We start from the raw sequence: 21,150 nt of genomic DNA on the forward strand, positions 1-21,150 counted from the left end.
GGTTGACAGTTTGAGCGCGGGCTCATCTGGCTTGAGCAAAATAAAAAAATGCTCACCAGCTTAGACCCAAGGTCGCTGGCTCAAGCAAGGGGTTGCTCGGTCTACTGAAGGCCCACGGTCAAGGCACATATGAAAAAGCAATCAATGAACAACTAAGGTGTCGCAACGAAAAACTGATGATTGATGCTTCTCATCTCTCTCCGTTCTTGTCTGTCTGTCCCTATCTATCCCTCTCTCTGACTCTCTCTCTGTCCCTGTAAATAAAATAAAATAAAAAATATGACCATTTTGATAGGTATTCGAAAAAAATTTGAGAGTTTATGTTCTGTTTTTCTTACTAAGGTTTATAGTTCCCATGTGTCCTCATGTTTTGAGGGCTCAGTACGTGGGCTCACAGCTGCAGCTGCTGTATAGGGGACAGACCAGCTTCTCAGACTCCATGTGTGTGAGACACCTAGAGCAGAGGTCGGCAAACCTTCTCTAAAAGGCCAGATAGTAACTATGTCAGCCTCTGTACTGTCTCAACTGCTCAACTCTGGCTGTGGGTGTAACTATGTTGCAAAAATGTTATGGATTCCCACACTTACATTTCATGTCATTTTAATGTGTCACAAAATATTCTTTTAAAAAATTTTTTTCCGCCTGACCTGTGGTGGTGCAGTGGATAAAGCGTCGACCTGGAACCCTGAGGTTGCCAGTTCAAACCCCTGGGCTTGCCTGGTCAAGGCATAGATGGGAGTTGATGCTTCCTGTTCCCACTTCTCTCTCTTCTCTCGAAAATAAAGTCTTTAAAAAAAAAAAAATTTTCCCCCAACTCTTGAAACTGTAACAACCATTTTTTTTTCTGGCAGTGGGCCAGTGTTTGCCCACCACCCCTGACCTAGAGGACTTGGCAAACCCAGATTACTGGGCCCCACCCTGGAATTTCTGATTCGGCAAGGCCAGGGTGGGGCTGGAGAAAGTGCACCCCCCAGCACACACGTTCCTGGTTAGACTAACGCCGCAGGGCCGGGGAACACGCTTTGAGAACCACTGGTCTGGAATCAGTAAGACTGGTAGAAAGAGAGCTGGTCTCGCGGAGGGTTTTGGTCTCGCCGGGAACCTGGAGTTAGCTGGCTGGAAGGTTGGCCCGTCCTCCCGGGCCGCTCCTTCCGAATGTTCTTCCCCGAGGCCCATCCTGTCTGCCTGGCGTGTGGGGTGACTGAGAGCCCCTAGGGGGGGAGATGCCGGGACGGGATGCTCCAGCAGCCCCTCCCTCGGCCCTGCAGGGAGGACCCAAGGATGCTGGCCTTGGGTTCACCCCGTTTTCTCATTCCCCTGAGGAGTCTCATCCCCCTCGTCACCTGTCGCGTCTCCTCCTCCCAATGGAGCTGTTTTGCATTCCTTCTCCTTCTCCGCTTTCTCACACCTGCTTCTGCCCCTCTTTCTTCACCTCCATTTCCTGCCACGCAGCACGTTAGTTTTCTGTTGGACATTCTGACTTCTTTCTCCCCTCCCCTTAGGAAACAAGGGAGCTGTGGGGGTGTCGTTCATGTTCAACGGAACCTCCTTGGGGTTTGTCAACAGCCACTTGACTTCTGGAAGTGAAAAGAAACTCAGGTAATAGCCTTTGTTCCCCGGGAGTCTGTGTTGGGTTTTTGGTTTTATTTTGCTCAGACAGACCTCACAGCCCTGAAAGTGACCGCTCGGGTCTTGGCCGGGAGCCCGTCCTGTCCACCTCTGAGGGCTTTTCCCGTTGTCTCTTCAAAGACAACGGCAGCACAATAGTGACCTTCTATGCGATGGATCTTGTCTGAAGGTGGAACAGGCATTTCCCGGTCACTAGCCTAATAGATACCTGCGTACCACTTCTCTCTAAAGGGAAAAGGCCTCCCCTGGGGCTCCGTTACAGACGCCTGCTGGTGGCCCTGTTGTGAAGACAGCCACGTAGAATATTCACAATTCTGATTCCCGCTAAGCTCCTGCTCTTGGGTCCGGGGCCGCGCCCTGCAGCAGAGTCTCTGTCCCTCCACGTGCCCTTGACTTCCCACCACGGTGGAGTAGGGAGCCCTGTGCTACATGGCTCCTTTGTCGTTTCATTAGGCGAAACCAAAACTATACGAACATTCTCCGGTTTCTGGCTCTGGGAGACAAGAAACTGAGTCCCTTCAACATCACTCACCGCTTCACCCACCTCTTCTGGCTCGGGGATCTCAACTACCGCGTGGAGCTGCCCACCTGGGTAGGAAGCTGTCCCCCTGGGGCCGGGGCTATCCATCTGGGGGAGGAGCCATCTGCCTGGGCGGGGAGGTTCCCATCTGGGGGAGGGGCTGTCCACCTGGGGGAGGAGCCATCTGCCTGGGCGGGGAGGTTCCCATCTGGGGGAGGGGCTGTCCACCTGGGGGAGGGGCTGTCCATCTGGGGGAGGAGCCATCTGCCTGGGTGGGGAGGTTCCCATCTGGGTGAGGGGCTGCCAATCGGGGGAGGAGCTGTCCATCTGGGGGAGGGGCTGTCCACCTGGGGGAGGGGCTATCTGCCTGGGCGGGGAGGTTCCCATCTGGGGGAGGGGCTGTCCACCTGGGGGAGGAGCTGTCCACCTGGGGAAGGGGCTTCTACTTGAGTGACAAATCTGTATGGGGCAGAGGCTCCCTTGCTTTAGCTCAGGGCAGAGGGTCATTGAGACACTCAGACCTAGCTGGGCCAAGGCAGCTATTCGCCCTCTTGGGATGCAAAACTGTGTCCATTATGGTGTGCCCACCTTTCTTTATGGCCTGCCTGTGCTCACGCCTTGTTCCCACGTGACTGTTTGGGCCCCTCCCCACCGCCACTGTCACTCCGGTCCTCCAGCTGGTGGGCAGCAGCCCCTCGGCCTGCCCATCCCAGATCTCCAGGAAAGGACGAAGTCTGATTCGGTTGGCTCAATTTTTCTCCCAAATCACAGGTCACGGTCCATCCCAAGGAAGACATTCTTTAAGTTGGATGCCCACCCTGGGTTCAGTGAGGGGTAGTCAGAGGACCATGGGGCGCTGACACCACCTTGCGCCCTCAGGGAGGGAGGAAGTTCCCCTGGGAAGAGGAGTGGACAGGCATAGCCATTGGATGCATGAGCTTGTTCTTACGCACGTGGAAGATGGGGCGGGAGCCTGGGCTGGGAGCAGAGCGCACAAACAGCCCTTCTGCCCAGAGACCGTGGTTCCCAGCCCGCGTGTCCCTGTCTAGCAGGGATATTGAATACGTTCACGCTGCTGTCCTGTGAGGCCACGTGGGGAGCGGCCCAAAGTGACCTGCTAGAGAGACCCTGGGGCACAGACAGGCCCAGAAAATGGCCCTGGGTCAGTTACCGACCGCTGACAGGGCCGGAATTGAACCCGTGCCTTCCCGGCTGTCCAAACCCTCAGCCTCCACTTGCTGCCATAGTGACTGCAGGAGGCGGGGCTTAGGGCCCATGTGCCCATCATGGGAGCACTTCCTCCCTCTCAGGACGCTTCTGGTGACGACTTTTCCCCTCTCCCTTCTACTGAGTGTGCAGATAGGAGAGGGGGAGATGGGGACCCTTCATGGTCTAGGGCAGTGGTCGGCAAACCATGGCTCACGAGCTACATGTGGCTCTTTAGCCCCTTGAGTGCAGCTCTTTGGGCAGCTTAGGAGTACCCTAATTAAGTTAATAACAATGTACCTACCTATATACAGTGTGTCCGTAAAGTCATGGTGCACTTTTGACCGGTCACAGGAAAACAACCAAAGACAATAGAAATGTGAAATCTGCCCCAAATAAAAGGAAAACTCTCCCAGTTTCATACATATTCAGTGCAATTTGATGTGGTCTCACGCACAGATATTTTAGGGCTCCTTAGGTAGCTATCCCGTATAGCCTCTACAGACTCGTCACTGACTGATGGCCTATCAGAATGGGGTTTCTCCACCAAACTGCCGGTTTCCTTCAACTGCTTTTCCCACCGAGTAATGTTATTTCTATGTGGTGGCGCTTCGTTATAAATGCGCCGATATTCACGTTGCACTTTAGTCATGGATTCAAATTTAGCGAGCCACTGAACTTTCCTCTGTACTGTCCACATCTCGACTGGCATGGCCGTGGGCTACTCCGCTGTATACACGGTGTTACATCATCTGCACATGCGCACATGCTGCCACATCATCCTACAGAAACTGGGAGGGTCTTCATTTTATTTGGTGCAGATTTCATATTTCTATTGTCTTTTGTTGCTTTCCTGTGACCAGTCAAAAGTGCACCATGACATTACGGACACACTGTAGTTTAAGTTTAAGAAATTTGGCTCTCAAAAGAAATTTCAATCACTGTACTGTTGATATTTGGCTCTGTTGACAATAAGTTTGCCGACCACTGGAGGGGGCTGTCATAGCCATTCACTTACCAGGAGGTGGCCAAGTGCACTGGCCGGAGCATAGGTCACCAGTCTCGGGGAGGACTGCTGTCTTCCAAGGCCTGTGCATCCCCTTGATGTCACATCTACTCCCGGGATAGGGGGGGTCCCAGAGGCTACAGAGGTCTGATGGGATTTCACGCCCTTTCTCGGCCTTACAACAGGCTGGCTCAGTTCCCACAGAGAGCGGTAGAGACTTACCTATCTACTTGGTGAAATGTTAATAAAGTAATATTAAAAGACAATAGGAAAAAGTAAAATGTCCCTTGGGCAAATTTAGAATACCCAGGAGCTTACGTCATCAGGTTGATATTTCGCCATTGCAGGGTTTCCCTATAAAACGGTTGAGCTGAGAAGCGCAGGCCCGGGCAACCCCAGGTGGAGGCCGGGGTCTGGTGCAGCAGCCGGGGCCCCGGGACATGGTGTGGCGGGCAGCGGAGGCTGATGTGCCTCCTGACCGCGTGGGTGAAGAGAGTGTCTCATGGTGGCCGTGTCCTTGCTGCAGGAGGCAGAAGCCATCATCCAGAAGATCAAGCAGCAGCAGTACTCGGACCTGCTGTGCCATGACCAGCTGCTCGCGGAGAGGAAGGAGCAGAAGGTGTTCCTGCACTTCGGTGAGAACTGCCATCCTCCCCCCGCCCCGAACTGTGTCTCCCCTTCCCCTGAGCAGCCTCCCCGGGGGAAGGGTTAAGCCTGGAGAAGAAGAGAATGTGGCCAGGTGTGAAACATGGGGGGGGGGGGGGCAAGAGCTGAAACCGGGGTTGTGTTTGGTTGCAGAGGAGGAAGAGATCACGTTCGCGCCCACCTACCGCTTTGAGAGACTGACTCGGGACAAGTACGCCTACACTAAGCAGAAAGCCACGGGGGTGAGTTCTCACAGACGCCTCCCTTGCCCTCGGTCTCCGCCGCCCTTGCACGGAAGAGTCTCAGGAAATATCCAGAAGGCGGTTAGAATACTAGATGGACACTAAAGAGGGAGTCCAGGACTGGGTCGTGGATGTGGGAGTTTTTGGCACGGCGAAGACGAGGAGAGAGTGGACATGAGTAGAGAAGAGCTGGGGACAGATTTGGGGGCCATCCACGTTAAGAGGTGAGAGGAAGAGGCAGAGACAACAAAGGAGACAGGAAGGTGTGCTCGCACAGGTGGTGGGAAGACCTACTGGGCAGCTCAGCGTCCCAGAAGCTGGGGTGAGAGGCTTAGTGGCAACCAGTATGAAACGTGAGTCGAGAACACGTGCCGTTCCCGCGAACCCTGCACAAGGAGCTGGGCTTGTGGCACAGAGGTCCTGGTGGACCTGAAAAGAACAGTGTGCATAGAGTCTGGGGGGTGAAATCCAGGCTGCAGGAGGGGAGGGGTCTCTTTACCGAGGCTGTGCAGATGAGCCGCGGATGAAGTTTCTCAGAGATGCGGGTGTCTGGGGCTCGTCCCCACAGCTCCCGATGCAGGGGCTCTGGAGGGGGCCCTGCTTTCCAGGTCTTTGTGAAGCCCCGCCGGTAGTTCTCAGGGGCGGCCCACACTGAGAACTGCGAGGTTCAGAAATGACAGTGGGCAGTGTGTATGAAACTGCACGTGCACCTGTCCTGTGATTCAGCAGATCCACTTCGGTGCATCCCCGAGTGAAATTAGTACACTTGTTCACCGGCAGACAAGTACAAGAACGGTTATAACACCTTTGTTTGCAAGGTCCAAAGACTGAAAACAATCCTACTTCCCTCAACAGTAGAGTAAACAGTAGAATAAATTGATGTTCCTCTCTCTCTCTCTCTCTCTCTCTTTCCCTCTTTCTCTAGTTAAAATCAGTAAATTATAAAAAAATTTTTAAAAAGAGTAGGCAAAATTAACCAATGAAGACATTAGTCACAATAGTGTTCGTCCCAAGGAAGTAATAGTATCAACGAGGGAGGAACAGGAAACCTCCTGTGAGAATGGAAACTTTCTATAAGTCTGGATCTATATGTACAATGCAACATGAGTGACAGCCGCCAGACACAAAAGATTATGCAACTGGGTCTTCAGAGCGCTAACCACCCCCGTGCAATTGAAAATCCACATAAGACTTTTGACTCCCCCAAAACTTAATTACTAATAGCCTGCTGTTGACTGGAATCCTTACCCATAACATAAACAGTCAGTTCACACATATTTTGTATGTTATATGTGTTATCTACTGTAGTCTTACAATATAGTAAGATAGAGAAAAGAAAATGTGACCAGGATAATCAAAGGAAAAGAAAATGCATTTATAGTACTGTACATATTTGTGGAAAATAACCGGCGTATAAGTGGACCTGCGCAGTCCAAATCCGTGATGGGCAAAGGTCACTCGTGATGGTGATGGGAAGTTATTTGACTTTGGGTAAAGGGCATGCAACCCAGTCAGCAGTTCAAGTGCTCTAAGGATGTTTAGCTGAAACCTATGTATTCTTATTGACCAATGCCATCCCATTAAAGTTAATTTCTAAATTTTAAAAAAAGGGTCCATTGTATAATGAATTATGAATCCATTTATAAATTCAAGAGTAGGCAAAATTACTGGCTGGATAGCTCCATTGGTCAGAGCATCGACCTGAAGCACAGAGGTTGCCAGTTCAATCCCCGGTCAGGGCACACAGAGGAACAGATTGATGTTCCTCTCTCTCTCTCTCTCTCTCTCTCTCTTTCCCTATTTCCTTCTTTCTCTAGTTAAAATCAGTAAATTATAAAAATTTTTAAAAAAGAGTAGGCAAAATTAACCAATGAAGACATTAGTCACAATAGTGTTCGTCCCAAGGAAGTAATAGTATCAACGAGGGAGGGACAGGAAACCTGTGACAATGGAAACTTTCTAAGTCTGGATCTGGGTAGTGGATAAATGGGTGTGCACTAACATCAAAATGCCTCAAGCTATACCTTTAGGTTAGTACTCTTTACTGTATGTAAGTTGTACTTCAAGTTAAATAAATAAATGGTCCATCCGGAAGTAGAGGCAGAAGCAGAACATTCTTAAAAGAAAGCTAGTAAAAAGAAGAAAAGAGAAAAGCAATTGACAATTGATGGCAATGACAGGGGTAGTCTCCTTTAGGATGAGTACCTTTATGTTTGTAAGCAGAGGGGATAAGGATATTGATTAAGGAGGATTGTTATCATTGCCAGGCTGCCTTTTTTTTGTCACACCCAGTGGAAGTCTTGCTCACCAGTAGAGCCTGGAGAGGGTTTGTACATATCGTTTGAATGATTGGATGGTAGATAGATGGGCGGATGGATGTGTGGATGGATGGATGGGTTGGTGGGTGGGTGAGTGGGTGTGTAGATGGATGGATGGGTGGGTGAATGAATGGGTGGGTGGGTGGGTAGATGGATGGATGGGCAGATGAATGGATGGATGGATGGACAGGTGGACGGATGGATGGATGGATGGATGGATGGATGGATGGATGGATGGATGGATGGGCAGATAGATGGGTGGATAGATGGATGGATGGATAGATGGATGGATGGATGGATGGGCAGATGGGTGGATGGGCGGATGGATTGGCAGATGAATGGATGGATGGGTGGGTGGATGGATGGGTGGATGGATGGATGGATGGATGGGCGGATGGATGGATGGATGGGCAGATGAATGGATGGGTGGGTGGGTGGGTGGATGGGTGGGTAGGTGTGGTAGCTGGAGTATGTTATTACAGTAAGTAGCTGAAGAAGACAAGCAGAGACTGGGTTGAAAATACAGATAGAAGAATTCATCTGAGTTAGAAAAAATGTAAGAGAATATAAAAATACATGAGATTCTCAAATACTGAGGAGGCTAGGTAAGGGAGCACAGCCGGGTGAATCATCTTGTCCTCACACAGGAACCCAGGGAGTCTGAACATGGGGGCATGGCAGCGGAGTTGGGACCTGAGACAAGTGAAGAGGGTTTAAAGCAGGGGTCCCCAAACTACAGCCCGCGGGCCACATGCGGCCCCCTGAGGCCATTTATCCGGCCCCCGCCGCATTCCAGAAGGGGCACCTCTTTCATTGGTGGTCATTGAGACCACCGCAAAGCGCGGCGTCGCTCACGTACAGTACTACTTCTGGTGATGCGGGACGCATGTCTCACGGCTCTGGAAGCGCGTCATATCACTTGTTACGGCTATCAGTGACAAATACGGAACCGGACATTGACCATCTCATTAGCCAAAAGCAGGCCCATAGTTCCCATTGAAATACTGGCCAGTTTGTTGATTTAAATTTACTTGTTCTTTATTTTAAATATTGTATTTGTTCCCTTTTTTTTTTTTTTACTTTAAAATAAGATATGTGCAGTGTGCAAAGGGATTTGTTCATAGTTTTTTTTTTATAGTCTGGCCCTCCAACAGTCTGAGGGACAGTGAACTGGCCCCCTGTGTAAAAAGTTTGGGGACCCCTGGTTTAAAGCCACCTAGGGGGAAATTCTGTAAAGAGCCAATAGCAGATGAAATCAGGAATTACCAAGGACATGAGTTCAACTGTGGGTTTGTTTTTGTTTGTTTGCTGATATATATATATATATATTTAATAAAAATATATATATATAATTTTATATATTTATAAAAAATTACCTGTATATATATTTTAATATTGCAAGTATTTTGTAAAGCTTGTGAATTTGATTTGCAGATGAAGTACAACCTGCCCTCCTGGTGTGACCGAGTCCTCTGGAAGTCGTACCCCCTGGTGCACGTGGTGTGCCAGTCCTACGGTGAGTGCTGTGCTGGGAGACTCGGCTGCCCTGATCTAAAGGGCTCTGGTCTGTCCATCTGTAAAGCGGGAGAGCTCCCTGCAGCCCAAGGCAGATCTCCCGAGCAAACGGGGGTATCTTCTCCCATCTTGGGCGGCAACATGGTATCCTCTGGTTTGGGTAAAATTTGAATAATGGAACAGTTTTTAAAAAGAATTCCAGGTTTATTGCTTTTGAAAAGAACATATTAGCCTGACCTGTGGTGGCAAAGTGGGTAAAGTGTTGACCTGGAACGCTGAGGTCTCCAGTTCAAAACCCTGGGCTTGCCTGGTCAAGGCAGATATGGGAGTGGATGCTTCATGCTCCTCCCCTCTCCCCTTCTCTCTCCATCACTCTCTCTCTCTCTTTCTCTCTCTTTAAAATGAATACATTTTTTTTAATTACAAAATAAAATTTTTTAAATTAAAAAAAAGAACATATTATGTTTGAAAAATAAGGAAGTAGTGTTTTCATAGGTCAGAGAGAGTCAAATATTGCAAATTCACTAGGTTCCACCTAATACACATCAGTATGTGTACGTGTATTTGGGTATACTTAAAGATAAATTGAGGTTGCCTGACCTGTGGTGGCGCAGTGGATAAAGCGTCGACCTGGAAATGCTGAGGTCGCCGGTTAGAAACCCTGGGCTTGCCTGGTCAAGGCACATATGGGAGTTGATGCTTCCAGCTCCTCCCCACCTTCTCTCTCTGTCTCTCTCTCCTCTCTCTGTCTCTCTCTCTCTCCCTTTCTCTCTCCTCTCTAAAATGAATTTAAAAATTTTTTTAAAAAAAGATAAATTGAGGTAAATTGAAGAAAAAGGTGTAATATGCAATTTTAAAGTAAATTAGTATGGAAATATTATCAAAACGACTAAATAATTGTTGACCCTAGCAAGTTAAGGTATGCTGAAGGAATTCTTCATTGCTCGAGTGCTTAGTCTCAGAAGCCACTGGTTTGTGCCTGTGATTTGGAACTACTCTGCTCTGTGTCCTTAAAATTTTACCAGGCAGAATTACTTGGAACACTTATTCCCAGGCAGCAATATCCAAAGGTCAACCTTGACCTAGCATGCGCCTCACGGGACCATATGACAAGCCAGGGACCCCTGACAGGCTGCTATAGCCCAGACCTGTCCGACAGCTGAGGTCTCCCGCCCTGCCCAGACCCTCAGACTACAGGGTCTGCTGCTGCCCACTGGCCATCTTCGTGGCTCCCACCCTCTCTATGGGGATCGGGACATCCCCATGTTAACTCAGACCCCATACAGCTGAAATTATTTTCACTGCACTCTCTTGTGCCTGTCTCCTGCTGTCCAGACGGTCCAGAGCAGCTGCCCTGGGGTAGTTTAAAGCTTGCAGGAACGGGAAGGGAAAGTTGAAGATGTAGGGAATTTGGCCAATGATATTTCACTCAATGCCAGAGGGCACAGTAGAAGGGTTCAGCGAATTGCAGGTGAGCAAGAAATTGGAAAAGAAAAGGAAAGAATATCCGGAACTGAGGAAATGGGGTTCAACTGAGAGCTTGAATCTTATGGTGATGACATACATAGAATGTACCTGTTAGCTACTGCTGCATAACAAACTACTCTAGAACTAGGCGGTGCCTTAAGATTCTCTGGGCTGAACTCGGACTGCTCACCTCTGCTCTGACTGGTGTTGCCTTGGCATTCCCGGGCCTGGAGCCCACTCAGATCTGGAATGGGCTGGCTGTTGGCAGGGACAATGGTGGTAACTCAGCCATGAGTCACTCCACATCCAGCAGGCTAGTCCAGGCTGCTGCTTCTTGGCATTGGGGTTCCCAGCTGCATGTCCCAGATGTAGAAGTGCTTTTTAAGTCTTTGCTTGCCTCATGTTTGCTTATGTCCTAATGATCAAAGGAAGTCATGTGGCCAAGCCCAGACACACTGTGCCAGGGGAGACACACAGGGTATCGTTGCAGGGGCCCACCTAGGTTCCAGGGCACATTTAATACTACTACGTTCAATACCTATCAAAAGTATTTTAAAGAACATTTTTAGATACCTGCTTGTCTTCTGTAACTTCTCGCTGGGGCACCCCCTCTTCCACTACAAAGTTGTCACCCCGCACACAGCCCAGCTCCCCTCCTTCCTTACACTGCTGCTTCTCACAGCCCCGGACGTGCACTGACTTCCTCCTGTCCCCGTGCAAACATATTTTAGGCTGGGGCCCTCTTCCCTCCTCCCTCCTGTCTCAGAGGAGGGGAGTCCTGCTCCTCCTCTCTGGGCTTTTTCCCTGGGCCCCTTACTCCATTCCCTCCTTCTCCCCCAGCACCAGTGACCCCTTCTCGCTTCTTTATCTCTGTTGCATCTCACTGTCCCATTCTGTCTCATTGTTTCATTTGTCTTTCTGATAGCCATTAGTGAGTGAGCGTTTTTTCCCCCACATTCAGGAGCCAGCTGTATTGTTTCTGTGAATTTTCTGCCCATATCCTTTGGTTGGTTGAGGGGTGGGATGTTCCTGCTTATCTTGTGGATTTGCAAAAGCTCTCTAGAAAAGGCTAGACCTCCGTTTTACTGCCCTCGTGGTCTCCCGTGCTGTCTGTCTTTGGCCCACGAACGGTTGGCATGTCCTGGAGTCTCCTCGTTTCTGCCCATCTTTTGTGTCTTCCCTGTGGACCATCCTCATGGTTCCGCTTCCATCTGACCTCAGGACTCCAGTTCTCAAGATAAATCTCCAGCTCTGGGTCCCCTGCCAGACCTCCCGACGTAGCTCTTTCTATAGCCCTTAGAAATCAGTGTTTCTGGACCAGGGTTCTTTCTGTTACCTGCTCCAAACACGGTCTGCCACCTTCCCTTCTCACCCAGGCCCCAAACCCCAAATCTCCTGTTCCTGTGAGTCATTGTGGGCTGGGCAGGTGCCATCTCTCTTACTGACGAGTTCAGGGACCTCAAATCCCCATCCCACTCTGGGCCGTGAGCTTCTCAGTAACCCTTGGAGTAGTGAATTTTTTTCATGCTCGCTGACCTCTGGGAGGGAGTTTTTTTGGGTTTTTTTTTTTCAAAAAATGAAATTAGTTCCAGTTACAGTTTTATTAACTTAAACTCATGTTTGTTTGATAACCAATTTATGGAAACAAGAAGAACATACATTTGCCTTTTTTTAATGTTGCCTTACACATTTTTAAATAAAAATTTTTGTGTGATCATACTCTGGATCAGGGGTCGGGAACCTATGGCTCGTGAGCCAGATGTGGCTCTTTTGATGGCTGCATCTGGCTTGTAGACAAATCTTTAATAAAAAAAAATAATAACGTTAAAAATATAAAACATTCTCATGTATTACAATCCATTCATTTCCTACCGCTCATGTTCATGGTTGCAAGTGGCTAGCTGGAGCCAATCACAGCTGTCCTCCGGGACAACACCAAATTTTTATTGGATAATGCGTAACATACACGGGTCGTTGTATGGCTCTCACGGAATTACATTTTAAAATATGTGGCGTTCATGGCTCTCTCAGCCAAAAAGGTTCCCGACCCCTGCTCTGGATGGTCAGGACCCACAAGGACGTACATGAACATTCATACACTCAAGGGGTTAAAACAACAGAGTGCCTAGACCAGAACAATCTCCACAATTCACAATCTGGGATCTATTGTGAAAGTTGGAAGCCTTTGGGGAAAACTAGCACGGACACATTTTAACCGTGGAGGAGACAGTGGTGGAAGGTCCGTGGAACCACAGGTGCAAAACTTCTAGAGGCTTCCATAAGTGCAAGGTGATTTTTGCTGTGGGCTTGCCATCCTTAGTTTGACCGGAGGCTTTTTCTCCTTCCCTGCTCAGAAATGCCTTCCCTCCCCTGTAGGCAGCACCAGTGACATCATGACAAGTGACCACAGCCCCGTTTTTGCCACGTTTGAGGCAGGAGTCACCTCCCAGTTTGTCTCCAAAAATGGTAAGTAGTGGGTGGTGCCCGTCCCTCCATTCTCCACAAAGACAGGGGGCCCTGGACGCCCGTCTTCTGGGTGCAGCGACCCATTGTCGGCATTAGATGAAGGCTCCTCCTTCCTGCAAAATCCACTGTTCGTTGATGTGGTTTCTTCATGTCCAGGCCACATTGTGATTTCGGACCAGGGCATCTTCTTGCTCTCTGTGCAGAGCTGTCAGCTTTTGAAGCCTCGGTCTTACTACACAGTCTTTAAAATTGGGTAAATGAGTATTTCCTAAGGTGGCACTTCCGCCTCCACAGTTTCTGGGGGTCACCCAGGTGACCATTTATTTATTAGTTATGCCCGTACTTGACTACGTTTTAAGTTGGTCTCTTCTGTGGAAGGCAAGCGACACGGATTTTCCATTTCGTCTTGTGATAGACCTTATTTAAATATGTTTACTATTAAACTTTAAAAGGTGACTTTATAAAGAAAACCCGAGTTGATGTGAGCAAAGGTGCGTGGGAGGCAGAGATAGTAAAAATTGTGAAGGTGGGATGCAGACGACTTGAGTTTGGGGAAACACTAGAGTAAATAATACTTAGATTTACAGGCGATTTCTCAAATAATTCGACTCAGCCCTGGTTACCGGGCCACACTCACCCCCACAGGGGCCTGGTGGTCTCTCTAGTGTGCTCAGCCTTGGGCCTGGGTGACTGGGGAGACGTGTTGTCACGTTCTCTGCCAACCCCCCACTTCTGTGGTCAGCAGACAGTCCAGACTCGTTCAGGGGGCCCAGTACAAGTGGGAAAAGTCCGTGTCACTGTGTCCTTCATGCCGCGATGGACGTAGGTGAGAGTGGAGCCGTCCTCCTGGGACCCTTCTCCAGGCTGTCGGGTCTAACGTCCACAGCCCCGGGGGGTGTGACCTCCCCTCTCTGTGCAGCCATGACCCACCATCCCGTCCCGTCTTTGTTCTGGCCACGGAGGAGGCTTTCCAGAACCTTCTTTTACCTCTTCTCCAGCTCCTACCCATCGCCCCTTTCTCTGAGTTCCTGCAGCATGGACGGGGTGCTCCGGCCATCGCACCCTTGACGGGGAGCCTCGTCACATCCTCGGGGTCAGGCTTGCTTTCCCTCCACTGGGACTCAACACAGACAGGGGTGACCTGGATTGAGTGTTGGTTGGACGTGTAACCAAGCAGAGCCTGGCCTGGGTACAGTGGGGTTTGGAAAAAGAAAGAAAAAAACCAAGTGAAATAAGCCAGACAGGAAAACAAGTACAACGTGGAATCACTTATGTGTGGAAACAAACAAACCAAATAACAATAATAATAATAATAAAGCTGATTTCATTGATTATAGAAACATCGGAGGGTGGTGTTGGCCAGGGACAGGAGCAGGGGTGAAAGAATTGGCGAGATGCAGGTCAAAGGCACAAACTCAGTTATGAGAGAAAGAGATTCTAGGGACCTGCTGTTCGGCCTGGGGACCAGAGGCAGTCGTACAGCATGCTTGTATGTTTGAAATGAACTGAAAGTGAGAGCGTGAACATTCTCGCCACACCAGAAAACCCTCACAAAGAAAAACAGTTAACTCTGCGAGGTGACAGATGTGTTCATTATCTTGACCTTGCTCATCATGCCACAGTGTATAGAGCACGTCATCCCGTTGTGCACTTTAGACGTATACGGTTATATCTGTGAGTGGTTCCTCAGTAACACTGGGAAAAGAAAAAGGAAGGACGGATGGAGGGGAAGGCGGAGGAAGGGAATGTCGGTCCCTGCTCTCGGGTGGCTCAGAGTTGATGGGAAAGGGCAGGACACCTGTTCAACAGCAGCCTCAGCGCGCTGGCAAAGGCGTGGTCATCACAAATACCGTGGGGGGCATTACCCGGGCACGAGGCAGCGGGAGGAGCTCGGAGTAAGGAGAGGAGGTACCTACCTGTGCCCAAGCAAGGAAGGGCGGGACCCCTCCCGGCGAGGTGGCTTTGGGCATCAAGTCACTGCTCGGGAGACTGAGGCAGGAACTGAGGAGCATGGCCCGAGGCCACGCAGCTCTGGTGGCAAAACCGAAGGACCGCTGACCCTAGAACTCTTGGCCTTCCCACTCGGCACCCCACCAGCCTGCCATCCGTCCCAGAACCTGTTTCCACCATGGGGATGCCCTGTGTGGGGCTGGATTTCAGCAGGGAGCTCTCCTCCTGCTGGGCTCTCGCCTTCCCACTCGGCACCCCACCAGCCTGCCATCCGTCCCAGAGCCTGTTTCCACCATGGGGATGCCCCATGTTGGGGTGGATTTCAGCAGGGAGCTCTCCTCCTGCTGGGCTCTCGCCTTCCCTGGGCCCCAGGAAGGAGCACCGCCGTGGTGGGGGACTGACGTGGAATGCTCCCTCTCTGGGCACACTGGAACCGAGTCTCTGTTCTCGCCCGCCCCAGGCCCTGGGACTGTCGACAGCCAAGGGCAGATTGAGTTTCTCAGATGCTACGCCACCCTGAAGACCAAGTCCCAGACCAAGTTCTACCTGGAGTTCCACTCGAGCTGCCTGGAGAGTAAGGGGGTGCTGGGCTTCCTTCTGCTGCGGCAGGCACCGCTCTGCCTCCTAAATGCCTTTGCCCCATGTCCCCTGTCTGGGAAGGACTCAGAGGGGTCAGAGAAGTGGGGCTGCAGGTGGACGGTACAAGGGCCACCAGTTATGCGGCTGGTCTGTGATGCTTCTGCTCTAGGGACAGGGCGGTCACTGAAGCTCTGACCCCCTCAGACCCTTGTAGACACCTGGGCAGCTGGATCCCGTCCTGTCCCCTCAGGGCAGAGTGTAGCCCGTGCTAGGGTCCCCCACACCAGGCTCTGACTCAACCGGAGGGTCCTAGGTAAAGGCCCAGGGCTCCGGGAGGCCGGCCCAGACCCTGAGCCGCCTGGCCCCCCACGTCCTCTGCTCTCTCCTACACCGCGGGCAGCGTTCCCCGGTCACCTGGGAACACACTGCAGGTGACGGCCTCTCCGCTCAGCCAGCTGCAGTCAGCACAGAACACCCCAGCTAGGGGGCACTTCTACGCAGTTGTCTGAAGCTGCTCCGTGTGGGTTCTCGCCTTCCTCGCCCAGATTGCCCGGGTAGAGGAGGTGGTCTCAGGGGCACAGTCAGCTCCACAAGACGAGAGGAGAGGAGAGGAGAGGAGAGGAGAGGAGAGGAGAGGAGAGGAGAGGAGAGGAGAGGAGAGGAGAGGAGAGGAGAGGAGAGGAGGTGACAGGGAGAGGGAAGCTTCCAGCGGTCAGGAAGACTTGTGCGCCCCCCCCCCCCTGCAGTGCTGCCCACCCCCCTCCCTTCCGAGACTCACCTGGGCTCCGTCCAGGTGAAAGACCCACCCACCTTCTCCCCGGATGTCTCTGGGTTCCCATTCACCGGGCACAGGGGTGAAGCACTTCCAAAACTGATGAGGGTTTTGGTGTGGGTGTTTTTAATAAACTATCAAGACATTTGCATACATTTCTATGGAAACAGCATATTTGGGAGCTTAACTTAGCATTTCAAAAGGCTGCTATCTTGAGTGGCGTGGGAGAGCTGTCATGTTTCCTGTTCTCCTTGCCTATGAAGGGCTGGTTTCTCTGCCACCTGGTGTGCTGCAAAGAGGAAGACGAAAAGGAGGGAAACCTTGACTCTCCTAAATTTAACTAGACCCCGTTGGCAAGTGACCACCCCCTGCACCAAAACAGAATCCCCAACAGCCCGACCCCGCAACTGGGTGCTCTGGACCCTCCAGAAACAAGGGGCAGGACCGTCTTCCCTGGTCCGGGGTGGGGGAGCCGGTGCTGTGGCCCCTCCAGAAACAAGGGGCAGGACCGTCTTCCCTGGTCCCGGGGGGGGGGGGGGGCCAGTGCTGTGGCCCCTCCAGAAACAAGGGGCAGGACCGTCTTCCCTGGTCCGGGGGTGGGGGCCGGTGCTGTGGCCCCTCCAGAAACAAGGGGCAGGACCGTCTTCACCGGTCCGGGGGCGGGGGGTCCCTAGGAGTCTGTTCTGTCTCGTTCCCGTTCTGTTCCCCGAAGACCAGCCTTCTTGTCCTCTGTCAGGTTTTGTCAAGAGTCAGGAAGGAGAAAATGAAGAAGGAAGTGAAGGGGAGTTGGTGGTGAAGTTCGATGAGACCCTTCCAAAGGTAATTCAAGAGTGGGGTGTCCCTGAGGAGGATGTTCCCGTTACCCGGCCAGCAGGGCGGGGCGGCGGCAGAGCTCTGGCGGGTCCTGACCGGGAGCAGTGGGCCTCCCAGGAGCCAAATGCGAAGGAGGCCACCACGCACCTGTCCACCCATGGGGCCAGCTCTCTTCAGAGGTAGTTTCTTTTAAGGCACACTTTTTAGCGATGATTAAACATGAGCCCGTGTCTGGTGGCCCCCATATTTCATCTCAACTGAAATGGATTTCAGTTCCCGTAGTAGATCATGGAAGCGATCTAGAGGTCACCTTGGCTGACCACGTGACTTTACAAAGAAGGAAACAGAGACAGATCCCAGAGAGGTTTGTTCCCGGGTACCCGGTGACTTCACTGACAGACCCAGGACCTGCGCCCCACGCTCCCAATTCCCCTGTGGTGCTCCTGCGCCTGGTCAGCCCCAGCTCGGAGGGTCAAGTGAAGGAGGAGCGAGGAGGCCGTTGGCTCCTACGGGAACGGTGAAGGCAGAGAGGACTGGATGTGACCATGGCCTGTGCAAGCAGAGGGTTTTAATTACAGACACTCAGGCAAACCTTGCTGGGAACACATTCATCTTAATTGCAAAAAAAAAAAAAAAAAAAATTGGTTTTCAACCTGGAACCCAGGACTGTTTCGTGATGCTGAATGGATGGCGGACAGGTCAGGATGTTCGTGCTGAGTGCATGGTAGAGAAGCACCTGTTTCTTTGTTGCATGACGAGGGAGGCGGTACACAGAAGGAACACAGAAGGTTGGGGGAAATCTGTCCACAGGGTGGCGGCCTCAGGGCCTCTCCTGGGAGGTTCCTGAGGTGAATTTGAAGAATGTCTTTCATGGTGGAGGGACCTGTCCCCGCCCAGGGCTGGGGGTGGGGCATGTAGGAAGATTTCAGGGGGCTGGCTGCCCACGTCGGCATTGCCTGTTGATTGGAACCACCTCTTGGGCTACACACAAGGAGGCCGTATCATTTCAGGAGTAGAGGCAGGGGTCCGAATTAGTTTCCTAATCCAGGTACACTCTGATTGGGGGCCTCCAAGGGACGGGGAGTCGCTGTCAGAAGCCCTTGGGCTGTTTTAAACTCAGGCACCTGAATCTGGTGGCTGGGCTGCAAGGTGCCATCCCAGCTTACCTGCCCCCCACCTTCCTGCTTCTCCCAGCGGCCCCTGCACGGCAGCCGATGGCTTATTTCATTTATTCAAGGGTTAGGAAGAACCCCAGCCTCCCAGTCCCTGTAGCACCCTGTCCACTCCAGGACCCTCTGTGGCACCCCTATCTCCACGTCCTAACCACTGCCAAGCTCTGATGCCCCTCCTGTCTCTGTCCCCTCCTCCCCATCCCCTGCCACCTCCCAGGGGTCTCTGTGCCCACTGTCTTCTTGCCACGGCATCCTGAGGCCTGATGAGTCTTTCTGGAGTTCCATCTCCTCTAGGCATAGCCTTTGTCCAGCCGACTCCCTGGGGTCACGTGGGATGAGCCCACACTCCTCAAAGAGGCTGCCAGCCCCTCCCTCATCTCCAGCCTCATCTGCTCCCCCAGGACCTCACTCCCTCCTGCTCCCCGAGCCCCCACCCACCTCTCTCACCACCTCCACCCTCTCCATCCTCTAAAACCCCTTCAGGACCCCCTGACTCCTGCCACTCCACCATGGTGAGTGTGCGGTGTGCGCCCACAGCTGTGCCTTGTTCAGATGTCAGCCATCTTGGTCCCACTGCCACCTGCAAGGCGGGGACTTCCCAGCCTTGAGTCTAACTAACTCTGAGCACCCCAGCCTTGAGTCTAACTAATTCTGAGCACCCCAGCCTTGAGTCTAACTAACTCTGAGCACCCCAGCCTTGAGTCTAACTAATTCTGAGCACCCCAGCCTTGAGTCTAACTAACTCTGAGCACCCCAGCCTTGAGTCTAACTAACTCTGAGCACCCCAGCCTTGAGTCTAACTCTGAGACCCGTCATGACAAGTCGGTGAATGGAGTGGTTGGTGCGACTCTGGAACCCCAGAATGCCTCAGAGCACCCACTGCGATGTCTAGTCATTGTTCTGGAACTTTCTGTCAGTCAACATGGCACCAGGCTTCACACTAGGGGTCTCTCGGTATCTGTGAGTGGGAAGGAAGGGGACGGCCTCGAGCAGTGTCGTTGGGGACAGGGCTAGGACTGGGCATCTGTGCCTGGCACCCACTGAGCCTCCCTCCAAATACCCACAGGACTCTCTCGACCCACCGGGGGGCTCTGCGCGGGTGAACAGGGAGGCCTCCTCCTGCCCAGATGGAGAGCAGCCTTGGGATACCACCTTACCTGCAGCCTCCGTCCTTGGGGTGCCGTGTGGGGACAGTCAGACCTGGTTCTCCATCCTGTTCCCATTTGCTTAGCAGCCTGGCCGCACTCCCCAGGGTCCCAGGGACTGCAAAGGGAGGGGGAGGGAGACAGTGAAGGTGTTGCAGACTGGGCTCAGGCCCTGTCCCTGGGGCCTGGCGTCCTTGCGGTGTGACAGGAAAGGACGCCGTCCCACCTTGCTGGGTGGGGGGTACTCATGGGCTTCCTCCTGCTCTCTGGGCATGAAAAACAAAGTCAAATTTGTTAATAACAACATCTATAGGCTTGCTTGTTCCAGCATTCCCCTGCTCTTGGCTGGTGACCCTCACCTGCCTGTCCCTGACTTGTCACCTCTAATGCCATGCCCTTCTCTGTGCAGCTGAAGCCTATTATCTCTGACCCTGAGTACCTGCTGGATCAGCACATCCTGATCAGCATTAAGTCCTCCGACAGCGATGAATCCTACGGTAAGGGTCCCACGGGTGCCATCGGAGCCACGCCTGCGGTGAGCTGCTGGCCTCTGATGTAGGGAGGGCGGTGGCATCTCCACCAGGAAGAGCCCACCTGCCCTTCCCTGTCCTTCTCTCCTGCCGCTCCCTTCCCCGTCCCAGGGCTGCCAGGGGGCTGCCCGGAGAGACCGCCCATAGCCACAGCCTCTCCCATTTATTGAGACTTCCCTGTGTCAGATTCTGTGCCAGGTGCTTTGTAGTCATTATTTAAAGTTTTATTCTGCCCTGGCTGGGTAGCTTAGTTGGGTAGAGCATCGCCCCCATACCTCAAGGTTGTAGGTTCAATACCTAGTCAGGGCTCATAAAAGAATCAATCAATAAATGTATAAATAAGTGGAACAACAAATTGATGTTTCTCTCACTCTCCTCCCAAATCAATAAATTAAAAAAAATTTTTTTTCAATTTCTTTCTGGCAAGACCTTATGAAGCAGACATCATTCTCCCAATTAGTAGATGAGAAAACCGAGGCTCAGAAAGCTTAATTGACTTGCCCAAATCACACAGGAATTGTAGATAGGAACCGGCTGAGCCCTTATCTGAACCCAGTTGTGCCCAGCATTGCTCAGTGCTCAGGCCAGTGGCCCAGCTGTCCTACTGGAGAGGCAGCATCTTGACAGTGGTCCCCAACCCCTGGGCCGCGGACTGGTACCGGTCCGCAGAGAAAGAATAAATAACTTACATTATTTCCATTTTATTTAAGTCTGAACAATGTTTTATTTTTTAAAAATGACCAGATTCCCTCTGTTACATCCGTCTAAGACTCACTCTTGACTCTTGTCTCGGTTACATGATACATTTATACATCCCACCCTAAAGGCCAGTCCGTGAAAATATTTTCTGACATTAAACCGGTCCGTGGCCCACAAAAGGTTGGGACCACTGCTCTATAACATCTTCAACCTGTCCACGGCTCCAGCCCAATGCCAGCTCCTCCCTTACACTTGGCGTACGCACCATGGCTGCAGTATGGAACGAGAGGGGTGGGTGGCCAGGAAGAGGCCGGAGGCAGGAGCCGGAGCAAGAGCTCCCGACAAGCCAGGCTCCAGGTAGACACCTTATCCTGGGGGCAGAAGGGAGCCATCAAAGGGTCAAGCAACACGGTGATGTGATCACCTTTCCATCTAGCAAGTGTGTGTGAGGCGGCCCGAGTGCAAGTCGCGAGAGT

General features: G+C 51.8%; 1 protein-coding gene across 2 annotated transcripts in view; it reads left to right on the forward strand.

The window, feature by feature from the left end:
- INPP5D (inositol polyphosphate-5-phosphatase D) overlaps positions 1–21,150 on the forward strand; it is a 119,608-nt gene that overhangs the window by 85,337 nt on the left and 13,121 nt on the right. For both annotated transcript variants that reach the window (XM_066346348.1, XM_066346349.1), the window contains 9 exons: positions 1,503–1,599; positions 2,083–2,221; positions 4,888–4,996; positions 5,160–5,248; positions 9,001–9,082; positions 12,925–13,014; positions 15,425–15,538; positions 17,052–17,134; positions 19,855–19,942. In XM_066346348.1, coding sequence (XP_066202445.1) covers positions 1,503–1,599; positions 2,083–2,221; positions 4,888–4,996; positions 5,160–5,248; positions 9,001–9,082; positions 12,925–13,014; positions 15,425–15,538; positions 17,052–17,134; positions 19,855–19,942 — 891 coding nt within the window. The remainder of the gene's footprint in view (positions 1–1,502; positions 1,600–2,082; positions 2,222–4,887; positions 4,997–5,159; positions 5,249–9,000; positions 9,083–12,924; positions 13,015–15,424; positions 15,539–17,051; positions 17,135–19,854; positions 19,943–21,150) is intronic.

The sequence above is a fragment of the Saccopteryx leptura genome, chromosome 7, assembly GCF_036850995.1.
Source record: "Saccopteryx leptura isolate mSacLep1 chromosome 7, mSacLep1_pri_phased_curated, whole genome shotgun sequence".
NCBI lineage: Eukaryota > Metazoa > Chordata > Mammalia > Chiroptera > Emballonuridae > Saccopteryx > Saccopteryx leptura.